The 27134-nt window shown below is 34.4% G+C and overlaps 1 protein-coding gene across 1 annotated transcript in view; it reads right to left on the minus strand.

The window, feature by feature from the left end:
• Positions 1–2760: 2760 nt before the first annotated feature.
• The window catches only part of LOC123547382 (max dimerization protein 1-like), a 36589-nt gene continuing 12215 nt past the window's right edge, over positions 2761–27134 (minus strand). Inside the window, exon 6 of the mRNA XM_045334432.2 lies at positions 2761–12181. Within this exon, the coding sequence (XP_045190367.2) occupies positions 12042–12181 (140 nt within the window). The 3' untranslated portion in view covers positions 2761–12041. The remainder of the gene's footprint in view (positions 12182–27134) is intronic.

Consider the following 27134-nt stretch of genomic DNA (forward strand, 5'->3'; position numbering starts at 1 on the left):
GAGCTTAATAACTCGCCGATGAAAGATAAAAGGTAAAGGTAGATTTCTCGGAAGCACAGAGCACCACAGACACAGCCACAGAGCCACGCATTTGCAAAGTAGGCCCACAACAAAAAGAAGCTGTAACGGAAAACTATCATTGTCTGTTCGGTTGTGTATGAGCACTGTATTGGTACTGACAAGTGAATAGGCTGCATACATGTGCTCATCATGTCAGTCTAAAATGCACCACAGCTAACTGAAGCAAGAGATGTTTGTAAAACACGTATGCCCTTACCCCCACCCCCTCATGATGGGTTGTCCCTTTTTCAGTCACGTGATCACCAGGACCTTTACCTTCTAACCTCCAAACCATTAGTAGTCATCTACTTCATAAGCCCAATCATGCTATCAAGCTTCAAGATACTGGGTCAAGTGTTGGGTGGAATGGTTTCAAAGTTCAGGCCTTGATCTTTGACTTAATTACCCTAAAAACCAAAACGGGTCATCTACTTCATAAGCCCAATCATGCTATCAAGTCTGAAGGTACTGGGTCAAATGACTCTCAAGTTACCGTGCAGAAAGAGTTTTCAATGTTAAGGTCCCTAAGACCTTGCCCTTTGACCTTTCTAACCTTAAAAACAGGAATCATCTACTTCATAAGCCAAATCATGCTATCAAGTTTGAAGGTTCTGGGTCAAGTGGTTCTCAAGTTATTGAGCAGAAACCATTTTCAATGTCCAGGCCCCTGTGACTTTTAATTTATTGACCCCAAAACAATAGGGTTCATCTTCTACATAAGCTAAATCATGCTATTAAAGTTGAAGGTTCTGGGTCAAGTGTTTCTCAAGTTTCATTATATTATAAACATAAGAACATGAGATTTTGTTTCTAAACTAGATCTATCTTTAAAAAATGTGAAATCAACGGAAAAAATCACGCCCGAGTCGGGAATCGAACCCGGGCCGCCATGGCAATAAATATTTTTCTCCCAGCAGAGGCACACGCAGTTTATATCCGGTACCCCTCACAAACGCTTTCCAGTTTTGAATGTAAAAATAAGAAAAACAACTATGTGTTTGTATAAACTTTCTTAGAATTGTAACCCCGGAAGTGATAACCACATATCGAAAACTGGAATCCCGGGTTAAATACAGATTTTTTTTAAACTTCTACTTTCACTTTCAAAATGTTGGAAGCAAGGCTCTGACTGGTCAACGCGAGTCTCAATAGCCTATTTTCGGATCCAATGCGTAGCGTTAATTGGAGAGGATTTTAATCAGACTGGTGCAAGTGTTCTCCAATACCGACCTACTTACCACTAAACCAACATGTCTTATTCAATGACCACTCAAAATTAATCTATATTTGACAACACAATGCCGTTTTCGTTGTCAAGGTCACTATGACCTCGCCCTTCCTCCTCCTGACAAAAGCTAAAACCCTGCGTTTTCAATGGTGCTGTGACATTGAACTTCAATATCCATCAAAACAATTCAGGCTGTATACTGACCACGAGCAGTAATCCTATCCGGGAACAAGATTTGTGACCTTAACCAATTAATGCAGTATATCTACTGACCACGTGCAGTCATGCTTTGACGTTTTTTGAAGATCGTAGGCTCCAACGTCAACTGGGAACAAGTACAACACGGGACACTAAGACTACATTCTAGGACTGGTCTCCGAGCATGGATTATTTCAGATCTACAGCAGCCAAGTCCGCCAAAACACATTTCAATGAACTTTCTTGAGGATGCTTTGTTTTTGGGTTAATCGCATTTTTAAACAGTATTTCAGTTATCTTACAATTGTGAGTAATTCAAACGCAAAGTAATTCAAGAGACTTCGAGGATCAAGCTGAGCATCGAACATTGCCGAGATATTATGCACATAAACATTGTCGCCAAGTTTGGTGAACACTGGGTAAGAAATACCCAAGACCAGGCATTGCGAAATTTCGTAATTTTAGAAATTCAAGGGCCCCCGATTCCAGAGCCATTGGGACAATCCGCCTCGTTATCGAACTTGGCCAAGATATTATGTCAAAATACAGTATGACCAAGTAAGGTGAAAACTGGACAAGTACTGCTCAAACAAACAAATTCGATGAATTTGTATCACCCGCCGAATGGGTTTGTGGTGACCAGGGCGGTTGGGGTACACAACTTCACATGTTGATATTAAATGTTCATGGGGGAAAAACGAAAGAAGTTTAATGAAATTCTACCAACTGGTTAGTTTGTTATGTACAAATATGTGGATTTTTAAACAATTAAAGGGCAGTTACTGTAAAGTTACTGAAGAGATCCTGTCGATATTGTGTGCACTACCACATTATGGTGATCTAAATTCAATTTTAAGTTTCAGTTCTTAGTCAAATATGTCACTAGTTATGGAGCAGAAATTGCCATATTTATCATACACTAGAAATTACTAAGGGCCATAACTCTGGTGTTACTTGGGGAATCTGACTGAAACTTGACGGGCTGCATTTTTTCCTGTACTGGTGAACATGTATAGGAAGTTTTATTTAAATATTCAGAACCACTTCCTAGATATGGCTCCGGACAGACAACGCCAAAACTATATCCCTCCGCCTTCGGCAGACTTCAGCAGATGCCAACTGCCTACCGTCCATCACTGAAGTTCTTGGGAGTTACTTTCCAGTAGTTTACGACCATCAGTTGGCAGTGTTCCTGAAGTTTTTACCAGTGTTATTAGTAACTTACCAATACAAACGAACCAGAGACACAGGCACAAAAACAACAAAATCTGGAACAGATTTTTCAATTTTTTATTCAGTTTACCATGAATTATCATGACTCACAGAAAGACTTAGAAAAGTTCTAATCTTCTTAACCTTTAGCCTGCTGGCGGCAAGTGACTCTGCCTTCGCGACCAGTGCAAAGATCAGCCTGCAGGCTGATCACGGTCTGCACTGTTCGCTACTGAGTCCGTAAATTTTAAGTGAACAACCCCTTTGGATAACTAGTGTTGCTGTCCAGACTGAATGATGGACCAGTCCATTTTAGAAATTTAGCAGGGTAAAGGTTAAAAACCATCAACATTTCACTGAATGCACCACTTATCAGTCAATCTTAACAGATTTTTCAAAATTTAACACGGTTAACAACCATGTGTTATTTTGGGTTAAAAGTACAGCTATGTAACAGCACTTACATAATGCAATTGTCTCCAGATGTAAACAAATAAAAGGTTGTTGACTATCTATACAATTAACTGTCAGTTAACATGAACAGTAACATAACAAGACTTGTTAACACTCCTATAAAAACGTTTATGATAGCTAATAATCAGTGGGATACCACTGAAGTTGGCTATTTCATCAATATATGTGGAGAGTAAATGTAAAAAAAATGTCCCAACACACAAAATGTGTAGTGCATAATTAATAGCAACCAGTCTAGACCCTTTCCACTGACTGTAAATTTGAAAAGCAACCCTTCATGTGCAAAAAATGCATAAAAGGAACCAGTCTATTTTTTGAGAACAGACTGTGTCAAGAGAAAAGGCAACTATTCAGTGCAAAACACCATTCTTGAGGGTATAATGAGAACCAGGCAGGCACTTCATAGTCACTGACAGCTAACTGTAAGAAATCAAAACCAAAAAGAACTACAATACTAAGATATATTAATGTATAATGGATAAAGGACTTGTCCAAAATCTCAGCTGATACTGGGAGACTTTGATTCCAGATAAAAATATACATATCAATTACTATAATAAATTATTATATAGTTAAAATATGACCTCATGCATATGTCATTAGTAAAATAACTATATTACAATAACTCTGTACAACATTTAGTTAAAATATATTAATCAATTAGTAATTATGTAGAGTTAAAAAATCAACATTTGGATTTTTCATTGCACATATTTCTTGTTCAAATATTCTATATCAAATAAATGTGGGAATACTAAATATTGTGTTCCTTCTTCTTTGCAGTTGAACCTTGACAACTTTTGGAGTTAAAAAATTATAACAAGTTGGCAATATCAAAATTCAACAGTCACACAAACTAACAATTCATGAAAAATGTCAAGTTCATGATGACCCAACTCTTATCAATATTGGCAAATCACCAGTACACACAATCTACAATCATTAGTTTATAGTTTACAATGAATATTGATTTAACATAAACCAATACTATCTAATATTTTGTCCTATTATTCCCACATTTATGGGATTAGGCCACACAAAACCAATTTTTTGTTTACTGTATCATACAAATTTTTGTTTGTTTTTATCAGCAATGATATTAAGGCAGTTCTACTTCAAATGCTGGAAAGTTAACGTACAAGATTTATGTGCAAGTTTAATGTAAGCATTACACATCGATATATCTCTAAACATGGCTCTTGAGACATCGTGGTATTTTTGCCTTTTTATACAAACATTTTTTATGTAAAAAGTAATAAATTCTTCTATCTTAAATAACTACAGTATTTACTTTACTTCTTACATAAATATTTCAGCCCTTGAGAAAAACTTGATCTTAAATCTCCAAATATTGTACCAAGGTTTTATAGATAATGAAATATGCAGATACAAGAAACAAAATATTATATTTGTGTGGCCTTAAATGGAATAGTTTGTCAATAGTATTTGTAATGTTACATAGAATGTCAAGTACATTGAAATGCTGACCAATTTCCTGAAGGGATATAAAAAGCTCTATCAGTTCAAGATGATCGATCATTTACCATAAATACAGCGTATCCATTTATCAATTTATATCAAATACGTCAAACATATGTTACTTGAATATAAATAGAAAAAACGTTCACCTTTTTTCACCACAAATCTGTAAACATATATTCATTTTGTGAAAGAAGAATAAAACAGATGGTAAAACAAGGTCCAACTGAATTAATTATTCTTGAGATGTGTGTAAATTATATCCTGACCTTTTCATTAAAAAGCACTCATTCAGATCTGGGAATATTTAACGACCTTGTACAATAGTACACATTAATTAAAGACTATCAATCTGATATTAAGCGTCACAAGTTACACGGAATTACACAAAACCTTGTAATTATTGAACCTGAACACATCCCAATCATTGATCACTAGCATGAACTTTGTCACCATAATTGAACCTTGTTGTATGAACTTCAAGAGCTTTTTTTTTTCAAATCCCTTCAGGAAGAAACCAACAACACGTCAAAATTCATGTACGGTAAACTTTTTTTTTTTGCACACAGTATATCACAGATCATAGCTATAGGTAATAAATTATTGATTCAATGCTTCTTGATTTTTCCCCCTTACCAGTGAAAACAAGACGCTGACCTGCACGTTAATTTCGGACACAGATTTCAGAAATGTCAGTTTTTTTTCTTCTCAACATAAAGGCATATTCATATTTAAGATAACAACAACAGTTGCAAAAAAAGGAAGTTTGTTAAGTGCATCCTTTTCCTAAAAATCTAATCTTAGCACTTTACATTACAGATGCATCTGCCATTTCCTATCAACTTTTCAACTGATTTCCGTCGCAACAATATAGTATCTGTCTGAGCCCTAAAACCTAGATAATGCTTTCTTCTCCTGTTTCATAAAACATTCATCTTTCGAAAGGAAAAACAAGGTTGATTGATCAGTGACATTATAAATCATTTCTAGGCCAATAAAAATCTATCTTTTTCTGTCCTTTAACATTTCGACTTGAAAACAATTAAGGACCCCAAAAAAAGACTACATTACTCAGCATAAAAAAAATGTTTACTTCTTTTGAATTGTATCATCCTTTTTCATTCAAGTGTAAGAACTTTACACTGCTAAAGGTAAATAGAATTTATGTCATGTTAACCAAATAAATAAATTTTCATTTTAATTATATACCGGTTTAACAATTTTTTCAACTGTTAACCTTGTCTATTCAAAATAACATGTCTAAATCTGCACCTGTCTACAGTTGAACCTGACTTAGCAGCCACCTTAATTAGCAAGTCAACTAACTTCCTAAAGGGACATTTTGTTCTAACTTGTCTAAAGTAGCAACCTGCTTTAAGCAGCCAGATTGTGACTCTCCCTTGGCTGACTGTTAAGTACAGGTTTGACTGTATCAAGAAAGTGCCAGGTGTCGATAAAACGGAAAATACCTCACCAATTATCACTTTCAACCAAATTACAAAACCTAGCAAAGAAGTCATTTCAAAAATCCCTAGTTTTACACAACAGAGTATAGAGGGGGTTGGTAAGATATTTAACAAGTTATTTGTCACATGGAAATACAATACCCTGAGAAAAATGGTTGGCAATTAACTCTTTTAAAGGATTAAAATTAAAACTGAGATCACTTTACTAAGCTAGAATCATTTCAAATTACCATGCCTTAAAGGGATGACTGATAAGAAATTAATGTGATTGAGTATGGAGATATTCAATTTCAAGATTTACTTTCACTACTTCAAAGATAATAATCTAAAACAATTTGGTGCAAGCATTCTGTTGACAACGTTTATTACACAAAGCGGAAAAAATCATCTTATACATTTAATGACCTTGCAGATGTCATATGACCAGATATAGACCAAATGTTCATGTTTATCTTTGTACAAGGTTTGTACCATTTTAGATATGTAAAAAATCTAAAGTCAGGGGTTTCATTATGGGCCAAGGGACAGGTATTTCCCCCTGCTATAGTAGTTTGAAGCCTCAGCTACTTTTCCTGGAACAAGTGAAGTTCTAAATGGAAGGACCCCCCCCCCCCCCCCCCGACCGGCCTCCCCTTCTAATTCAATAATTAAATAAACACCTGAAAGTACCAGTACCAAAGGTAACTGTTGGTCTTAGACCGGGGCAAGGAAATGAGAACCTAACACTGTGCATACATTAACTTATAGATTAATGGCCTCTTGATATGATGAATTTTTTTGACACTGACCAAACAATATGCCAAGGATCAAACTTAAAACCATTGCTCCAGTAGAAATTAATTCCTTAGACGATTACATAAAAGAGGTAAGTAACTTGAAGCACCTTGGGGTACTAGATATCCAATACTCTTGTAAAACATTCCGTTTTATATCGGAGATAAATATATTCATCTATGACTTAACTCAAAATACAAATGTAAACATACACTCTTATTTATCAAAATATCAGTTTTTGCCAATTTTCCAGCACATTGCATGTCAGAGTATCATTTTCCCAGTTTCATGCGTAAACAAAACTGCAGGGACGTTTTAAATCGGTCATAAAAAAAGTCAAGTTTCTCGTATTTTGATAAAACTGGTCAATACCATGACTCATGCAACATCTAGAGCTACAGTGTTCATGGAAGTGTAACCGATTTTTGTAGATTCATTGGTTATATCTGATCGCATGTCCATTATTCTTCTCTATCGACTGTTTTGATCTTTGACATATAAATAATAAATTGACACGAATCGAAGCTATCTTGATTCATTAACCTGATATAAAGGCAATTAACCAATTTAACAAAGTTTCCTTTACATTAAATTGAAACGAAATGGCCTAAACATTGGGAACTTTAAATAGAATGAACACGCAAGAAAACAGTTAGCATACTAAGAAGATTCAAATAAACTAATGTTTTATTTTTTGTTTTTTGACCTATTTTCTAGAGAAGCTGTTATTTTTTCACGATAAATTATGACTTCTGCAGCAGCATGCCTTGCACCAGATAAAATAATTTGTGCGCTAATTTACCTACAAAAACATTTCGTCTAATGTATCGTATGACAAGCTAACAAAAACAGCAGTTATTGAGAAGTAGGTCAAACAGTAAACTTTATTTGAGCCAATAGCTACAGTCTTTTTTATCCTTTTACATACTGCTAATATACAGATTTAATCATGCCTGCTTGTTTGCAAGGGTTGTCAAAAGATCTCCGAAAACATCAAATCCCAGTGAAAAAAAAGTTAATATGCAAGGTGAAGTTGAGGTAAAACCTTTTAATAAAAACATTATAATTTAGGCTTAATTCACCGCTTACATTTTACAGAATGCACTTTCATCCAAACTTGCAAATTTTTTAGAAGTGTTCAAGTTTATTAATTTTGATGATATACATATGCATTACTGCTCAGCTTTGGACCTTTTTTATGTTAACTGAAAAACCATCATAATTCTGTAAGGGAGGGACGGGTATACTCAACCACCCCCACCCAACCTGGAGCCAAGTAGAATAAAACTGATCTAAAAACACCCTCAAAACAAATTACACAAGATGCTAAAATAGCTGTGCCTTTGGAAACCGCAAAAACAGCACAGTCAGCTACTTGATATACATGATGCAGAGCACCAATGCAGGTCAGCCTCGTAATTACTGTGGTAATACTTCTTTAAAAATATATACTCTACATATATATATACATATGCATTAGAATTTACATACTGATAAAACAAAGCTTGCCATTTAGTAGTTTAACAACAAATGTATCTTAAAGGTAGATGTTCAAATATTTTATTTAAAAATTCTGCTTTCCTTTTAAAAATCTTCGACAAGATCCTTTGGAAGCATAGAACGCAACCAAGCAACGTTATAGTCCAGGTAGATTTTCAAAATAAAATCATTTTGAACATTGTACAGAAAGCGGAAATTATTCAATCGATTTCCAGAAAGGCTGCAGGGAATATATCAATAAATGAAAATCTACCTTTAATAAACAATCCAACAGGTTAGACGCTGGTATTTCTTGATCAAATATGCCGTATCAATATTTTCAAGCAGCAATATTACAATACAGCAAAAAAAAAGTGGATTTTCTGACATTGGTTTCTTTTGCCGATAGGCCGAGAAAATGTATTTTAAGTTGGGGATTAACTCATTATATCATACTGCAGTTAGGTTAAGAAAATCTACCATTTTCTAAGAATTGGCTTTGCATGCAGATATATAACGTAAGCAGTGGTGACTCACACCATTTTGAAGCATCTTGTCGGGTAGCTTTTGTCACACACATATAAAATTGCACAACTTTATTTAATACACTTAGTTTTTTTTTCAAAATGAGATCACTGATATTATTTTAAAAACATATATTCTGTCATTTCTGTGCCAAGGTTTCAGTTAATCGCAAATTTCTCTATAAACTCAGACACACTAAATCACAAAAGCAAGATCTTTGTCCACAACTTCTGACACTTAAACTTTGGGTGAGGCAGTTGCAGATGAATCTACTGCCTTTGAGGCTAAAATAATGATGTTAAGGAACTGAAATATACAACTATTTCATTGCCTGATGTTAGTCTTTGTCTCAAAGAATTAATGAATGGTGTTATGTTTCTCTACCCCACCCACATATTTTACACCTAGCATTCACACATTTCTGTAATTTCGATTAGTTCCTCAGGCTTTTCAAAATCAATTCAAATTCCTATAGATTTCAGAAAAGATGTCTCAAATAATTACTATACTCTCTATGTGCCTATAACAATTTTGCAGAAAAAATTTACCAGTCTGCTGAAATTCACTAAAATCCACCATTTTAATGATACACGTAAAATTTTCGTAAATAAAGTTCAAACAAACATCAGAGGTGCAGACCAATTTTCAACATGCTTATGAGTGCATAAATTTTAAAGGTAGGGTTTTCACTGCCACCTTATGCAATTAAATTTTTTTTTGCTTCCTTGCACACTTATTTGAGTAGTAAACATTCATCATGTTGTAGCGAGAGCCTGAAAAACTAATCTTAACAATAGTCAGCCTTATATAAAATCTTCTCTCATGACTTATGGCAACAATGCTGGCAATATAACAAAATCACAGATTTTCAAAAATGCAAAATTCTTAAGTTTCGAGAGAATAATTCTTCATTACTTACAACTTTAAAACTTTGAATACCTAAAACAAATCAGACTGATACTTATAACTAGTCTTATCTCCTGTTTGCAGTATGTCACACTTCCAAAAATGAGCCGGTCACAGTGTAACCAGAACAGTGTCAGCGCTTCAAGAAAAACTGGCCACATTTTCTTTTTTTAAGTATTCAAAGATACTATTTACACAAAATTTCATATAGGCTACAAAACTGTACAATAAAACAAATCTATATTGAAAACTGTGTTTTTCTGCATATACAAGTTAAAAGTTAACATGACAACAGATAAAAAATACAGGAGGCCTTCAAGTTATCTAAGTACTTACATCAAATTGTAAAATGTCACTATTCATGTGGCAACCAAAACCCCATGAAACAACTGAGACTACAGATTTCCACAAACGCAATAAATTGTTATTTAAAAGATACTCTCTTTTGCAAAATGTTTTAAAAATATCAAGAATCTGGTAAAAATAACAACAGATCCAGTGAGCACTCATATTTAAAAAAATAGAAGAAGAAATAACGGTGGAAGAAAAAAATATCACTACTGTATTTATTCCAATAAACTTCCCTTGCAAGAAACTGTCCTGTAAACCCCTCTAAGAAGTTTTAAATTCATTTCTCCATACTGTCAAAAAAATTAATTTCTTGAGGAAAAGACAACTGTTCATCAAACCTGTATTTTCCCAAATATTCACCCCCATTTTTCCATCATTCTGGGCTTTTTATTAGAATAAATAATCCTTTTCTAACGATATGAAAAAAGGCTTTTACTGGCTTTAAGGGTAAAATTATTCTAATCTCATTAGTTTAAAGGCTTGATCCTCTATCAAGATGAAATGAGCCGTGCCATGGGAAAACCAACATAGTGGGTTTGCGACCAGCAGTCTGGTCAGGATCCATGCTGTTCGCTAACAGTTTCTCTAATTGCAATAGGCTTTGAAAGCGAACAGCATGGATCCTGACCAGGCTGCGCAGGCTGATCTGGATCCATGCTGTTCGCAAACCCACTATGTTGGTTTTCTCATGGCGCGGCTCAAATACACTATTCATAATTAATACAAATCTCTAGTGTATACGTATGACATGTAAAATATTTATTTTTTTCATTAAAAGCAGCTCTAATCATTTTGTACTCCATTAAACACATCTTGTTTTCATTGACATTGCCACTGTGAAAAGAAAAAAATTTAAAACCTTACAAATTACTGAACTTGAAACTATACCGGAAATTTACAAAGTGGTATGAACTAAAACTCATATTCTTAACGGTTCCTGTGACAATTAACAGCACAAGTTATGCAAGCACAAATAAGTTTATAAATAAGTTGAACTTAAAAAAACAAAACTAGGTTAAAAGCGTGTAATTGTTTATGCCTCCATAAAACGACCTTATTGCAATCAAAAGAAGTGTGGCAAAAATAGATTTGAAAAATTTCATTAGTCATGCGCCATATACATTACAGCGACAATTATGAGACAGAAAATATAATTGTGAACTTCCATTTTTGTTTATATTTTTCTACTTCTTTTATCCTTGAGGTGACAACTGCTGCCTTAATGAATACAATGAAAAAGAATCACAATATAATCAAATTATTCCTAATGCACTTTCTGCCAATTTCCATAAATCATCAAAATTTTCAAAGTGACTAATCAATATGATCCATAAACTTTGCGAAAATATGCAAAATTCCGAAATTCTTAACATTAATAATACTTAACATCCACAAAAACAATGATTCTTTTTTCTTTCTTTTTCAAACTTTTCTGCTTTTGTTTTCAACATCCCAAAACCATTAGATGACAGCATAGGACCTTGACCATTTGCACCAGTTGATTTTATCTTTGGAAAGCTGGAACTTGAAGTTTCTTTTTCCGCATTCACACAAAACATTTTCCCAATTAGTCAACGATACACATTCATGAGGTTTTCTAATTAAAACAGTAATAATCACTCAAAAATATGTCAATAACCATACAGTTATGTATACACAAGGAAATTCGATTGTTCATAATAGTAATAATAATCATATATAATTTTTCAGTGTTTTCTTTTAAAGAATGTTTGACTGTGTCCACACAATAGTTGCGTATATTCAGGGGGTCGTAACGCCCCAGACCAGATCTTGATCACACAAATAACAAATTCACATTTAACAACAATTATTCTACACGAATAAACCTCACCGGGCAAGCAAGTATCTCCCCGGTTCATCTCCGCGTTTCAAAGAGACTCGGAGTATGAACTATTTAATCTAATTCTCTTGGCTGAGATCGTGTAACCGTCGCTAGATCCACTCTCGACGCTGCTATGGTCATCGGTGTCGCTCGTGCCACTTCCATAGCCAATAATGTCTATCTCATCTGAAAATATAAAGAAAATTTGTCTAAAAAAACAGATCAATATTTCCCATGGAAATAAACAGCAGTTCAGAAACTTTAAAAAAAAAAAAACCCACCCCAATGGTGTCCCTTACATCAACTTCTCATATTTCTCATACATCACTGATACCTCATGTGTTTGTATAAAAAATAAACTGTTAATATACAAAAGCAGGCCGACACTTTTTCTCTTAATATAAAATGAATATAAAAATTGCTGACATAGCAAAATGATGGTATACTGACAAATACTAGTAATTCACCATGTAAACAGAGTACTCTTGGTACAACATACTGGCAGCTCATACTGTTGAAGTAAATCATTTTTGTACAGCTAGTAAAAAGATGATAAAATGACTTCAGACCCAATGTCTTTTATCAAATCACCAAAGTCAGAGAACATAGAACATTGAGCTTAGTTGGCAAGAATGGACTGATTGTAAAAGGCAATGCTTTCTTTTTTTGCACCTCTGATTCAAGACGGAACTTGTCAGCTACTTGCAAGGAATAAGTTAATACTAGTATGAAAGTTAGGTTAAGCTACACACAGGTGACTGAAATAAGTTGGAATACTGTTGAAACACTGATAAACCAACAAAACTGATTTTGCAAATTTGAGCACAAATAATAAATCTGAATCAAAGTTACTTTTTCTTTATTTTAGCAAGTCCTTAAAGTTAATTGGGATGAACGAGTACCAACCATTGACCTAAACAATGTTAATATCTGGCAAAAGCGGACAAACGCATTTACATAATTGCAGGCCTCCTAGCAGGCCTGAACAAAAATAAAGGTTTTTATAAAGGCTCCAATCTATTGAAATAAAGGCCTTTTAGTGTAAAATATTAAAAAATAAAGAGTAAATAAAGGCTATTTTTGTCGGAATTCTCGTTGAAAACACATAATATATATAGGTATTTACTAAAAAAAGTTAATTTATATATGGAAACCCACACTCTAAAACCAGATATCAGAAACAGGCATTTTTGATATTATCTCATCCTGTTTGAATGATATACATACCTAACTTAATGGGTATACCTACTTTCACTGCGCATTTATATCACCTATTTTGTATATGGTTCCTGTTTTATACATTGTACAGGCTTTCAAGCACTATTTGGCAAAAAATTAGGGCTAAAATTAGGGCTGTTTTGCAAAAAATAAGGGCTAAATTAGGACTAAATGCCCACAGGTCAACATGTCAAGCCCGTCCTTTTCTATATTGTTGCTTTTTGCAGGGGCACCATTCTAGAACAATAAATGAAATGTGTCTCCAACATAAGTTTTTGATATACAGGTATGAAATGGTGGACACTGGTGCCTTTATTTGTTTAAATATTGAGGTACTGGAGGGGTACTTCTCTCAACTGGGGGGAGGGGGTTAGGGGCTCTCCCCTGGAAAATTTTAAAATACAGGTATGGAATAGTGGGTGCTTGTGTATTTTTTGTTCTAAATTTTGAGGCATAGGAGGGTGTAGCCCCCTAATTTTAGGGAGGTAAGGATGCTGCCACCCCTCTGAAAAAATTTAAAATACAGGTATAAAATGCTTGATTGCAGCGCATGTTTTGGTCTAAATTTTGATGTGTGGTAGAGGGTATCCCTGTAGTTTTATGAGGGTCAGGGGACTCATCCTCTGGAAATGTTTTGAAATGTAGATATCAATGGTGGCCTCTGGGGAACTTATATAAATTTTGAGGTACTGAAGAGGCAATCCCCTCATTGGAAGGGCGATCAGGGGGTCCTCCCCCTGGAAAATTTTGTAATAGAGAAATGGAATGGTGGCCTCTGGTGCGTTTTTGGGCCTAATTTTGAGAAAATATTTATTCTTTGCCAAAATAGTTGAGAGCAACTTTGATGAGCCAAATGGGGGCACAGGCCTCCTGGGCCCAGCCATGGATCTAGGCCTGATCACTCAATGAAGTAAATCTATGTTTCATGAAGATGTAGCCTAGGAACTCATGCAAACTGATAGAAGCAACCTCTGAAAATGAATCTTAAAGAAAATAAACTTCAATAAATTAATTGGATCATTATATGCATGACTTTGTGCAAAAACAAATTTAAGTTCAGACAGATATTACAAAAAATTAGGGACAATTGAAAAAAATAAGGGTTTTTTTTAGGAATTTGGCCCTTTTTGAGCATTTTTTAAGGAATTTTAGGTAGACCTAAGAAAATTAGGAATTTTAGAGCCAAATGAAAGCCTGAATTTGTAGTGTCTACATCAACTTTGCTCAGAATGCTGTATCTTCACCAGACCTTGTCCACTGTTACCATAGTGTAAACATCATGTCACCAGACCATTTCAAGCATTCAGCTCCATGGTACCTTATGCTGAATACATGGAACACTACTGCAAATATCTACATGTATGTGGTCTGGTGAACACAACAGCATTCTGAAAAACTCAAGATGAAAGATACACAAGCAGTATCCTAATAACACTTAAAATGGGGGAAGAAATACAGTAGTATAACCATTACTTGCTTTAAACTGGCGCGGCAAGCAGTCTGAACAAAAATATAGGTTTTGAGTGAAAATTACAGGCTATTTGGCCGTTTTAAAGGTTTTTTCAGAAGATTTAAAGGTTTTAAAGGTTTGCTTTGAAATTAAAGGTTTTTAAAGGTTTTAAAGGTTTCACTAGGAGGCCTGTAATTGTAATTTGTTCATCACATTTCGACATTAAGACTTTAAATCTAAAGCGATTCAGGTTTACTTAATCCGTTAATCTGGTTGAGAAACAGATTTAAAATAACCTCAAATCCTCTATTGTTATTGTATCGTAAAATGTAAATAACACTTATTTAGGTTATGCAAATTTACATGTTACTATGTCAGAAGTGTATTTTAAGACAGAAATTTACGATAAACACACAAGGTCGCCAATTTGCAAAATAAAACCCATATTATGGTTTACAACTTTTCCACAAATCAGCTGGCAAAACGAAATACAAAGATACACATCTAGAACACACTCTTCATTTTTATTTTTGATGGTTCAAAACACCTGAAAAACATTTCTTGGCAAAGATCAGTGGATTTTATAGCTTCTCCAGGGCACTAAACTTGAAGAAAATGTCAGAGATAATCTAGGCACCAGTTTACTGCTCATCATTCAAGCTGAGAAGAAATTCATTTAGAAAAAAATTGTTTCAGCCTCCACACAAAAACCAAAGAGGAGACAATTAACAGTCCAGCACTGAAGCTTGCTTATAAACAGTTTTTTTTTCTCCAAAGTATTGTAAAGTAAGTGACCAAGAACATCTAGTTATAGATTTTTTTGTTGATTTGTTCTTAAGTCTAGGCTGCACTTTGGTAAGCACCTCGGATTGCTGCTTCACAAAGTGGTGCACAGTCTGCATGCATTAACTCTGGACACAGTCTGTCAAAAACAGGGAGATACTGCAACAAAACTCATGACAACATGCATGATGCAATGAAAAGTAACACACATAATCTGACCTAGGCTATCTATAAATAGCTGTAACAGAGGACAATGCGCTTAAAATGCACACAGTGCTGCATTTAAATAATCAAAGTGGCATAAATGATAATACCAGTATATCCAGCATAGCTTATACAGAGAGGTGTTTCCAGAACCTTGTGTCAGAGGGAATGGGAAATCTCTAATACTGGCTTTTTTCTTTCTTTAAAACTCAATTTCGAATCATGTGAACATTTTGGGAGGCCCTAAATTTCAAGTACTTAATTTTTTTATGACTGCACTTCAAAAAAATTAATTTATGCCTCTCAAATTTGTTAAAGTAGGTACTATTTTTTCAAAAAAAAACTATGCAGGCAGATATTTCTACAAAGAAAAAGCAATTTTCGTTACCCAGCTGATTTTCCCTTATACAATAAAATCACCTGTTACCAAAATCCATGTAAGTTTGACATTATTTATGTACTTCCAATTGACAGATTTACAATAAGGTAAACTCCAAACAATTACCCTATCAGAAAGATTGCATACCTAAATGTTGAGTTAAACAATAGTTAGAGGACATAAACTAGATATCTTATTGTCCATTCTGATCTTAATTTGAATATTTGAATGTCATGTACAACCAAGAGATTTTTTATTCAATCAAGCATTTAAATACTTGAAAATCTATCATCTATGGGTGCATGCAGATTCCAAACTGAAAATCATTACTACATTGTAATCTTAAACTTGGTTAAAATAAGCAGTGGAGTGTTTGGGGTAGGGAAGTAGTGGTTTTAATGTCTCGTTACCAAGTCCCTTTAAAGCAATGCTCCAAAACAAGAAACATTCAATGTTGGTAACATTTTGCATCCCTTGGAAACAGTGAATTAACCCCAAGTACCCTGCTAAATTTCTAAAATGGACTGGTCCATCATCTGATTTGGGCAGCATCATTTATTATATAAAGAGGTGTTCACTGAAAATATACTGACTGAACAGCGAACAGTGCAGCTAGGCCATGATCAAACTGCACGGATGTGCAGGCTGATCTTGGTCTGCACTGGTCGCAAAGAAAATATACAACATAATCTTTAACTTAATAGTGACACACATAATAATTATTTGCACATAATAATTATTTACATTACACAATGGTGCATAATTGGTAAAAACTAACTTGTAAAATTTTAGGTTGTCAAAACAAATTAAGACCATAAACTGTTATCGTCATTTAACACAGACATGCCCTCTGGCCTAGAATGTGCAATAGTACAACCTTTTGCTTTTATCTACCAAGACTGACCATCTTGATGGGCCATAAAATTTATTCAAATGACCTTTATATAGCCTCAAGAGTGCAAATGCTAACAACATGCCAAGCTAAGCAGATTTACATTGTTTGTAATTGTACATATGGAATGCATTTGATACTTTCAATGTCAAAAGTTGTTAACCTAGCTGGCAAACAGACCACTAAGGGGTTCGTGATCCTAATTCTATTTGATCCAAGGGAAAACTACAGAATGTATTATAAACCACAAGCCTATAATAGGCCTTTTAAAACCTCCTGGCTTGAATGAATGCCAGCATTGTGTGTTAATATGTATGTAGGTTAATTCTTACCTGGTTGAAAAATAAATATAGAAATTTGGACAGGGTTAGAACATTTTTGTTGTTTGCAAAAAACAACAACAAAGAAATGCTGAAACATACTTTTTTGACTACTAAAGGAAACATGGGTCCCACTAAAAGGTAACTTAAATGTCATTTTGTAGTTTTTCAGGCTAATATACAAATAAGATAATTGAGTAAATTGCGTCTAGCGAAAAAAGGAAAAACTGCTTAGTACGGTAGATAGAGTTTGACCTGGTTTGTGCACTCTGCATCATCTCATTGCCCCCTTTTAAGGCAATACCTTGAATGGTTATTAAGTTATGCTCTGGGCACTGAGTATGATAGACAGGCAGACATACAGACAGATTGACAGACAGATGCACACACCATCAGATAATACACCTGCTTTTTTTTTCTTCAAAACTGGCATATAAAAACACTGTATAATACCCACAAGTGAAAACATTTCATTAATAAGGTCCTGATAACTTTTAATTATCACTTGTACTATTTATCACTGTCCATCTGGCTTGCTTTGCTATCACTGTCCATCTGGCTTGCTAGCGGTACTGGTCAGTGTAGATAAGATGGTCAAAATCTGTACTATTATACAACTAATCTACTGCGGAATGCCATTTCCTATGATAAACATTTTCCCAAACATCAATCATTCAGTAAACAAACTTGTTTACTACAACATAGTAGACCTAATTTTCAACCAATCAGGAATGACTTTTGATCACAGCTTATTTCCTAGATGCCTGTTTACTGAAATAATCAGCTAATGTTCAGTTTAACAGAGACCACAATAGATGAGAGTACATGCATTCCTTTCATCATAAACACTAAAAGATGTAGTGTAAATATGTCCTGTTTTTTTTTCTTGGTCAAGGGGAGTTCAAATTTAGAATATATCTGATCAATAATCTATTCATAGCAAATCACTTCATTCTATGTCCAGTCCATTAAGAAAATGCCTTTCTCCGGGTATATTAATGTTTTATTTCCCCATTGACCATACAGATCAATGTGTTACTATAGATTCTCTAAAGATGTGGAAATATTTGATAATCAAACCAGATCTGACGGCCACACAGCATTGATTTTTCTTGTTCCCAATTTGTACCTAAACATTTTTGTCCTATAAAGTACCATCCTTTTCTGATTTCTTGAATCACCTTGAGTCATTAAACTCATGGGAGTTAATTTTAGTATGACAATAAAAGTCAAATGACATGTTATTGCCTCCTATAAAAGTATGGAATAATTTAAAAAACTGTCACAGGGCTTTTCATCCACTCAAACTGAAAAAAGGGCCAGTTTTTTCCCCCAAATGAGGCAACAAAACTTCCAATTTGCTAAAAAAAAAAAAAAAAAAAAAAAGAACCCCCCCCCTCCCACCCCACACACACAGAACAAGAGGGCCATGAAGGCCCTGTATCGCTCACCTGACCTATTGACCTAAAGATCATCAAGATCAACATTCTGACCAAGTTTCATTAAGATATGGTCATAAATGTAGCCTCTAAAGTGTTAACTAGCTTTTCCTTTGATTTGACCCGGTGACCTAGTTTTTGCCCCCACATCACCAGATTCAAACTTGACCTAAATATCATCAAGATTAACATTCTGATTAAGTTTCATGAAGATACAGTCATAAATCTGGCCTCTAGAGTCTTAACAAGCTTTTCCTTTGATTTGACCTAGTGACCTAGTTTTTTAACACACCTGACCCAGATTTAAACTTGACCTATAGATCATCATGATTAACATTCTGACCAAGTTTCATTAAGATATGGTCATAAATGTGGCCTCTAAAGTGTTAACTAGCTATTCCTTTTATTTGACCCCCGTGACCTAGTTTTTGACCCGACATGACCCAGATTCGAACTTGACCTAAAGACCATCAAGTTTAACATTCTGACTAAGTTTCATGAAGATATAGTCATAAATGTGGCCTCTAAAGTGTTAACAAGCTTTTCATTTGATATGACATAGTGACCTAGTTTTTGACTCCATCTGACCCAGATTTAAACTTGACCTAAAGATCATCAAGATTAACATTCTGACCAAGTTTCATTAAGATATGGTCATAAATGTGGCCTCTACAGTGTTAATTAGCTTTTCCTTTGATTTGACCTGGTGACCTAGTTTTTGACCCGACATGACCCAGATTCAAAACTGCCCTAAAGATCATCAAGTTTAACATTCTGACCAAGTTTCATGAAGATATAGTCATAAATGTGGCCTCTAGAGTGTTAACAAGCTTTTCCTTTGATATGACCTGGTGACCTAGTTTTTGACCCCACCTAACCCAGATTTGAACTTGAGCTATAGATCATCAAGATTAACATTTTGACCAAGTTTCATTAAGGTATGGTCATAAATGTGGCCTCTACAGTGTAAACTAGCTTTTCATTTGATTTGGCTTGGTGACCTAGTTTTTTATTCTACATGACCCAGATTCAAACTGGACCTTGAGATCATCAATATTAACAATCTGACCAAGTTTCATGAAGATCCAGTCATAAATGCGGCTTCTACAGCGTAACAAGCTTTTCCTTTGATTTGACCTGGTGACCTAGTTTATGAACCCAGATAACCAAATATCGAACTCGTCCAAGATTTTATTAAGGGTAACATTCTGACCAAGTTTCATTAAGATTGGGCCAAAAATGTGACCTCTAGAGTGTTAACAAGCTTTTTCTTTGATTTGACCTGGTGACCTAGTTTTGACCCCAGATGACCCAATATCGAACTCGTCAAAGATTTTATTGAGGGTAACATCCTGACCAAGTTTCATTAAGATTGGGCCAAAATTGTGACCTCTAGAGTGTTAACAAGCTTTTCCTTTGATTTGACCTGATGACCTAGTTTTTGACCCCAGATGACCCAATATCGAACTCGTCCAAGATTTTATTGAGGGTAACATTCTGACCAAGTTTCATTAAGATTGGGCCAAAAATGTGACCTCTAGAGTGTTAACAAGCTTTTCCTTTGATTTGACCTGATGACCTAGTTTTTGATCCCAGATGACCCAATATCGAACTTGTCCAAGATTTTATTGAGGGTAACATTCTGACCAAGTTTCATTAAGATTGGGTCAAAAATGTGACCTCTAGAGTGTTAACAGTCAAATTGTTGACGACGGACGGACGGACGGACGGACGGACGACGGACGACGACGGACGCCGGACACAGGGTGATCACTAAAGCTCACCTTTGAGCACTTCGTGCTCAGGTGAGCTAAAAACCCAACCCTTTCTTGCACTGCCTATAGGAACTAATCGCCTGATTGGATCGATTTATGCTCTATCTATTTTGCTAACAAGCGACTAGGGCGGGCTTCTCATAAATATTAAAATCTTTCTTCATTTAACATGCCGATAAACCTGTCATTTTGCAGACAATTTTCAAAATTCAATTACCTGCAAGAAAGTAAATTTTGATGTACAAAAATGCCGCACCTGATGAGCTCAGCAATTTGATACCATGCCAAGTGATCAATATAGTTATAATGTCATACTCAAATTTTCTGATCTAAGCTATATATTAAGCAAACTGCACTTATCTAATACGTCAATGTATCAATAAAATGAAGTGTATGAATGGTATTTTCTTTTTTATTCAATTGGACTGTTTACAACTTGAGGACTCCAAAATCTGCCAAAAAACAAAAAATGCAAAGAAACATTTTAATACTTTGAAAAATTATTTCAGAAGGCACTGTAAAGGTCAGACCTCAGTTTAACAGACAGCTGTCCCCAAAGGGTTTCATATTACATATAGAACATGGTCTATATCAATTATGGCCACTTGTCTCATCATTTGTAATTGACACATGACCCCATCACAAGCTAGGTCAAGGGTCATCATCATACAAACATGCCAACAATGTAGTCAATTTGAAAACTTGATCCAGTAGCTACATGGGGAGTCATACAGATACTGGATCAATCCACAAAAAATGAAGTTCATAAAGTTAGTTCTGTTATCTGTCCACCACAAAAAAGTGATTTGTTTCTATCCATGTATTACACTCTTTTAATTTCCCAGCAAAATCGACATGGGCTTCTGTATGAAGCTGTGGGTAGTTGCAGATTTTACAACATTTACTAAGGGTGTCAGTGGTGCAGAAGTAGGCAAGTAAGACTACAGTGCCAGCGATCCAGGTTTGATTCCTGGTCACGACTTCTCAGTGCTGGGTGATTACTTAAACTGGCACATTTCCTAGAAGTAAACAGTCCAAACTGGATGCTTTTATACTATGGCCTGCTGTGAGCTTCACTGAAAATAAGTTGTTTGGGATTTCCCAATGACTACCCACATTAGGTAAGAAAACTTTCCATAAAAATTTCAGTATTTCCAACAGCAATCTTATCCTTGGGACCAAATTTTGAAATATTTTGGGAACATAAAACAAACTGACATAAAATTGGACAATTCAGATTTCATGCATTTTGCATTAGACCGTGTTTTTTTTTTTTAACTTTCCGCATCTTCCTAAACAGAAAACTGTAGTTTGTCATTCTTTTCATTCTTTTGGGGTTCAATAACTTTAAATACTATATGTATCAGTTTCCCTACAGCCTTCAATATATACCTTATATATAAGAATGAATAGCTACTTCGTAGAAATAAAACACTAAGTATATTAACAATGACACTGGATTTGCTGATTAAGACCAAATTTGCCATAAATCCTTCATTATCAGAACTGATCTAGACAAACAATCAATAATGCTTAACATTGGAATCACATGGCAGACTTTCCCCTTGGGGGATAAAAACCAATTTAAATTCTTTTAATCTTCCTACACTAAACTTGCAGACTTGCAAATTTTGTAGTCTGTGCCTACAGAAAAATTTATCTTACTCCAACATTACTGTGCATCATCCTGGTTGTCTGACACCTACATAATGTACTTATTTAGATGCATCAGCGGCATGTGGATACATTGGCCAAGAGGGTTAAGATGCTTTCCCACAAAGGTAAATGCCTCGGGTTCGATTCCTGGCTACTCCCATTGCGGTGTGTCCTTGGGCAAGGCATTTCATGATTGCCTCAGTCAACCCAGCTATAAATAGGTTACCAGCAAATTGCAGGGGGTAATGTGTAATTAGTTTTAACTGTTCTTAAAATAGGGTCGCTCGAAAGCTCTACAGAGCTTATGTTCATTTTTTCACGAAGCAAATTAAAATTGACATTTACCTTTATATCAGTGGAACTTTCATATCAAGCAGGACACAAGAAAACACCATGTCTTCTACTAATACAAAATTTTCTACTAAGACAAAATTTAGGTCAAAGGTGTAACTATCTGTACAGTATACAGTACCATAATTTTGCAGGAAAAAAATTTCAGAAATGGTGCAAAAAAAAAAAAAAATACTAACAGAACTTATGACAGTAACCTAAATAGTAATCATTTTACTTTTTCAAAATTACTGGTTTATAGAAATAACAAATATACAAATGTCTTCAACTTCCTTTCTCAACATGACACTATCTCATAATTATATACAGCCCTATATGTACAAAGAAAGATTGTTAGATTGATGTGTATTGGGGATTTCTTTATGTCAGGTGTATGTAGCCTTGTAATAAATTTAGATAAACACTGGGAATCCATTAACCTGAATTATAGTCTGTTTTGAACCTGTGCCAAAAAATATATAGCCTGTTTCGTCAATATAAAGCTAATTTGCAAACCCAGCAGGTACAACAGTACAAAAACATTAGGAAGGGAGATATATATCTCATATGTTCAATCTATATCTATCCAATTATAGGCTTATAGCATATTTTCTTGAAAATTTAAGGAATAATTCATGTGCAGCATATTTCTGCAGTTTAGTACACAGTTCTGGCATGCACTTCTGCATGTTCTTACCATGGTTATTCAAAATTATCTTTCTATTACCTAATCATCAATAAGTCATATTTTGTTCATTATCTTACCAGATATCAGATGAATAGGTACTAATGATGTATTTGTATGGTAAACGCCTAATCACAGATATGAACTAATCTGGTTTTGTATCTAAGTAATGGATACATTATAACGATATAGTAGATATAGCCGAAGTCTGTACATGGCTAGTGTCTTTGTTCATTCCTATACAAAATGTATAGTGAAACATTTTAGCACAAGTCTGTTAAACCTATAGGCTGGTTGATGTAAGCTCAGATTACAATTAAATGTATATATATACAGGGTATTTTTATGCTTACTAGGCAGATTTATTAAAGGGTTCTGTATTTATTACACCTTAGTGATACTTCTTTTCATAAAATGTAAATATCACACAAGCAATGTACATGTACATAACAAAAGAATCATTGAAGTGTTTTATTTCTTTAAACAAGGTTTTATATGAAATCAATTTTTTTCATTTCATTTTAGCAATTTTATCCATATTTCAACACTAGGCTAGTAATATCAAAGAGATACCAGAAATTTTTCAAACCTTTGAAATATTTGCCATCCAATTTGTGTATAGTATACCAAAAAGTTTATTTTCCATTATTTTTGTCTGCTACAATGAAGATTTGAAATGTTAATTTTTTTGTTGAACTTTTATATTCATTTATCGCATAGTGCGGCAATTTTCCTTTGATCTTTGCAGCATGTTATACATAGTAACACACATTATTACTACAAAACTGTGCTGATATCTTACAAAACTGTTGCGATATATATCAACACGGAAATCTCTATGGAGTTTCATAAGAAAAAAAGTGTTCCGATATATATCAGCACAGTAAAACTGTTCCGATATATATCGGAACACTTTTTCTCTATTGAGGTCCTATCAAGGGAGTATAATTTTTTCCTTTCAAAGAAGATGATTTTAGCTCCAATTTACAGTTCACAGAGAAAGAATTGTCACAAACACCTACATTTATAAAGTAAAAGAATATATAAACTAGAATATTTCAAAAACTTGATAGTTATTGCCAAATTCAGAAATACAATGAAATATATGAAATTCTGAGATTTCTCAAATGTTTCTTTTTCTTTGATTTTTTTTACAAAGAAAACAACAAGTTTTACAATATGTCTGGCCAATGAAATGCAAAGATTTAAAACCAATGCAGAAATTTGTTGGGTACTTTTATCTGGGGAACACATTTTCTAAAACAGAAGTTTTAGTGTTTCAGTCAGCGAGGCGCAGAAAGGGAATCAAAATAGTAAAAATAATAATAAACAAATTTAAATGAAAATGATATATAAATTTTAATGATAAACTATGCAATAAAACAGTTATAATATGTAGTGCTCGTGTGTTACCAGGATATATCAGAGCTAGGGGTACATCTCGTTATTTTTCTCTTCACATATCTGTCTCGGCCTACCGGCCTCGACGATATGTGCAGAGAAAAATACCCTCGATGTACCCCTAGCTCTGATATATCCTGGTAACACACTCTCACACATACTATAACTATTACTTATTTTCTGTTATGTTTATATTTATAACTACGTTGCATCTGCTTAAAAACGCACCTAGAATTTCCCTATGCTATCCATGATATTGTTTCATATGCATTATCTTCCCCTGGTCACACTACACACAATTTTTATTTTTTATTTATTGATTATATTCCACTCAAAAATCTAAAAATAGCTCTCTTGTATGACATCATGTTCTAACAAGTTCAAGGTCAAGTAGAGGAAAATATTTACATCCAAATTTCCAATGATATGATTCCAATGGTAATACCACAAACATCTTCTATCCCACAAAGTGGCTGTGACGCAAGACTTAATAGATTTTGCAGATTTTTCTATTATGATAAACAACAGCGCTGTTGTTTTGCCAAAATCTCGAGAAAAACGTAAGACTCTGCTTTTCCTCCACCAATACTAAGCTCATATACTAGTACATAAAAGCTACTATCTTCCAGGCACACGTTTCCAGTGCAGAATATGAAAATGTTTTGTTATTTTTTTTTTTATTTAGTTATCTATGAGTTTTCAACAGTATTTTAATTATACCATCATGCATTAACCTATAAGGACCCTGTACCATTAAGAATTGTAACTGCTGCAAATAAATAAAAGTTCTCTGCAAGAGGAGACCGAGGAGGGGCTAAGAGATAAAATAAGTAAAATTGTCATGGCTAAAACCCATCTTACCTGATTAAGATCGGCCTGAAACCCTCCCTAAAACCCCACCCCCCTTCGCCTCCCCCTACCCCACTGAAGTAGTTTTTCTACAACCCTACCCAGCCAACAAGCTTGCTTGAGAGATGTTTATTGTAAAGAAACCAACATTACAAAACCTGTGGTAAATAAATGAGGAGCAGGAGATCTATTGTTTGTACACATTGATTAGCCGTGACATACATACTTGTCGGAAAGTATGTCACATGTCACTGAGTGGAAAAATGTATAGATTGTGCAGGAATGATTATCGACAGTTAATTTATATGCAGTTTGACACGGCAAAACAGAAGTGGGAACAGACACTGAAACAAAAACCGACCATAAGAGACAATGACCGACTATAAGAGAAAAGCATCAACCAATCATCAACCGAAAGGGGAAATTATTGTTGGCGCTTTTTATCAATAAATTGATAGAATACAGCAGCACAGCCCAGAAACAAAACTGGAACTAGCTATATTTATACCACAGCTGCAGCTTCCAATAATCGGGCAGTATTTGAAGCAATCTCTCATACATAAACAGCTGATCAGCAGAAATTCAAGTGCAGTGGTTGATGGCAGTATGTTTATACCTACTTACGAATTTGGCACTGATGTTGGCACCGTAACTACTGTTTTTTGCTGTGATGAAATGGAGGGATTTGATTTTTGATAACAAAACTGATAACTCAAATTTACAATTTCTACACTGCAACAGAAGAATGATATAGTTGCAGTTTCACAAATTAAACGATAAAGAAAACGGAAATAATCATTAAGTGTAGAATTTATTTTTTTTGAAAATTTTCTATCTGCTTGATCTCGCAAGAACTTAGGAAATGAGTGAACTGACAACTGACAAAATTATGTAATGTGGTATAGTCCTTTTAAATTTATTGTCATTTATTTCCTTGAGCTATACATTGTAGTCTTTTTATAATTTTTTAGAAATTGTCATCTAGCACTAGTTACCCTTTATAATTTTTTGTCACAAGACCATCTTATTTTAGACTGCTCATGGTAAACAGGGTTGTATTTTTTTCTCAGAATTTATTTCGCCTCTTCAAAAAATCAATTTCTGACAGCAATTACTTTTGGATCCAAGAAGATAGTATGTCACTGTCTGTGAACCAATCAGCAATTTACTCAGTAAATCACAAGTTACAGAAGCCATTTAAGACATTATTACATTTAGCACAGGCATGGAACAAGTACTGTTACCATGAACTTAGGGATAAAAAAATATTGCTGTGTCAGACTGGTAGCTTATATTTCTAGAAAACCAGAAGTTCCACTTACTGGTCATAAAAGCCGTGCACTAAGGGCATACCTGACAGTTTGACTTTTCTGAAATTTTGCTCATTCGTTGACTTCCACAATTTCAAGAACCAATTATACCTCATGGTGTTTGTTTTAAAGTTACTGCAGGTGACAATTTGTTACAAATGCAAAACATACAAGAATGACCTATTTTTTAATTCTTGTTACTTATCTCAATGCAAAAACAGATTCAATGTGATAGTGTAAATCGGACGTAAAAGATTTAATTCCATATATCGAGTGAAATGCACACCTTAACCATGATATATAAATGAAATAGAAAATGTATGAACAGACTTTGTTCAAAATAAATTCCTAAATCCAGAACATAGCAATATACAAATAAGGAAAGAATTTGCTGTGCTCAGTTTGAGGAAAATACCATGCCAAAAAGATAAAAAGATTGGTTTTCGAA

Source organism: Mercenaria mercenaria, chromosome 9 (assembly GCF_021730395.1).
Source record: "Mercenaria mercenaria strain notata chromosome 9, MADL_Memer_1, whole genome shotgun sequence".
Classification (NCBI taxonomy): Eukaryota; Metazoa; Mollusca; class Bivalvia; order Venerida; family Veneridae; genus Mercenaria; species Mercenaria mercenaria.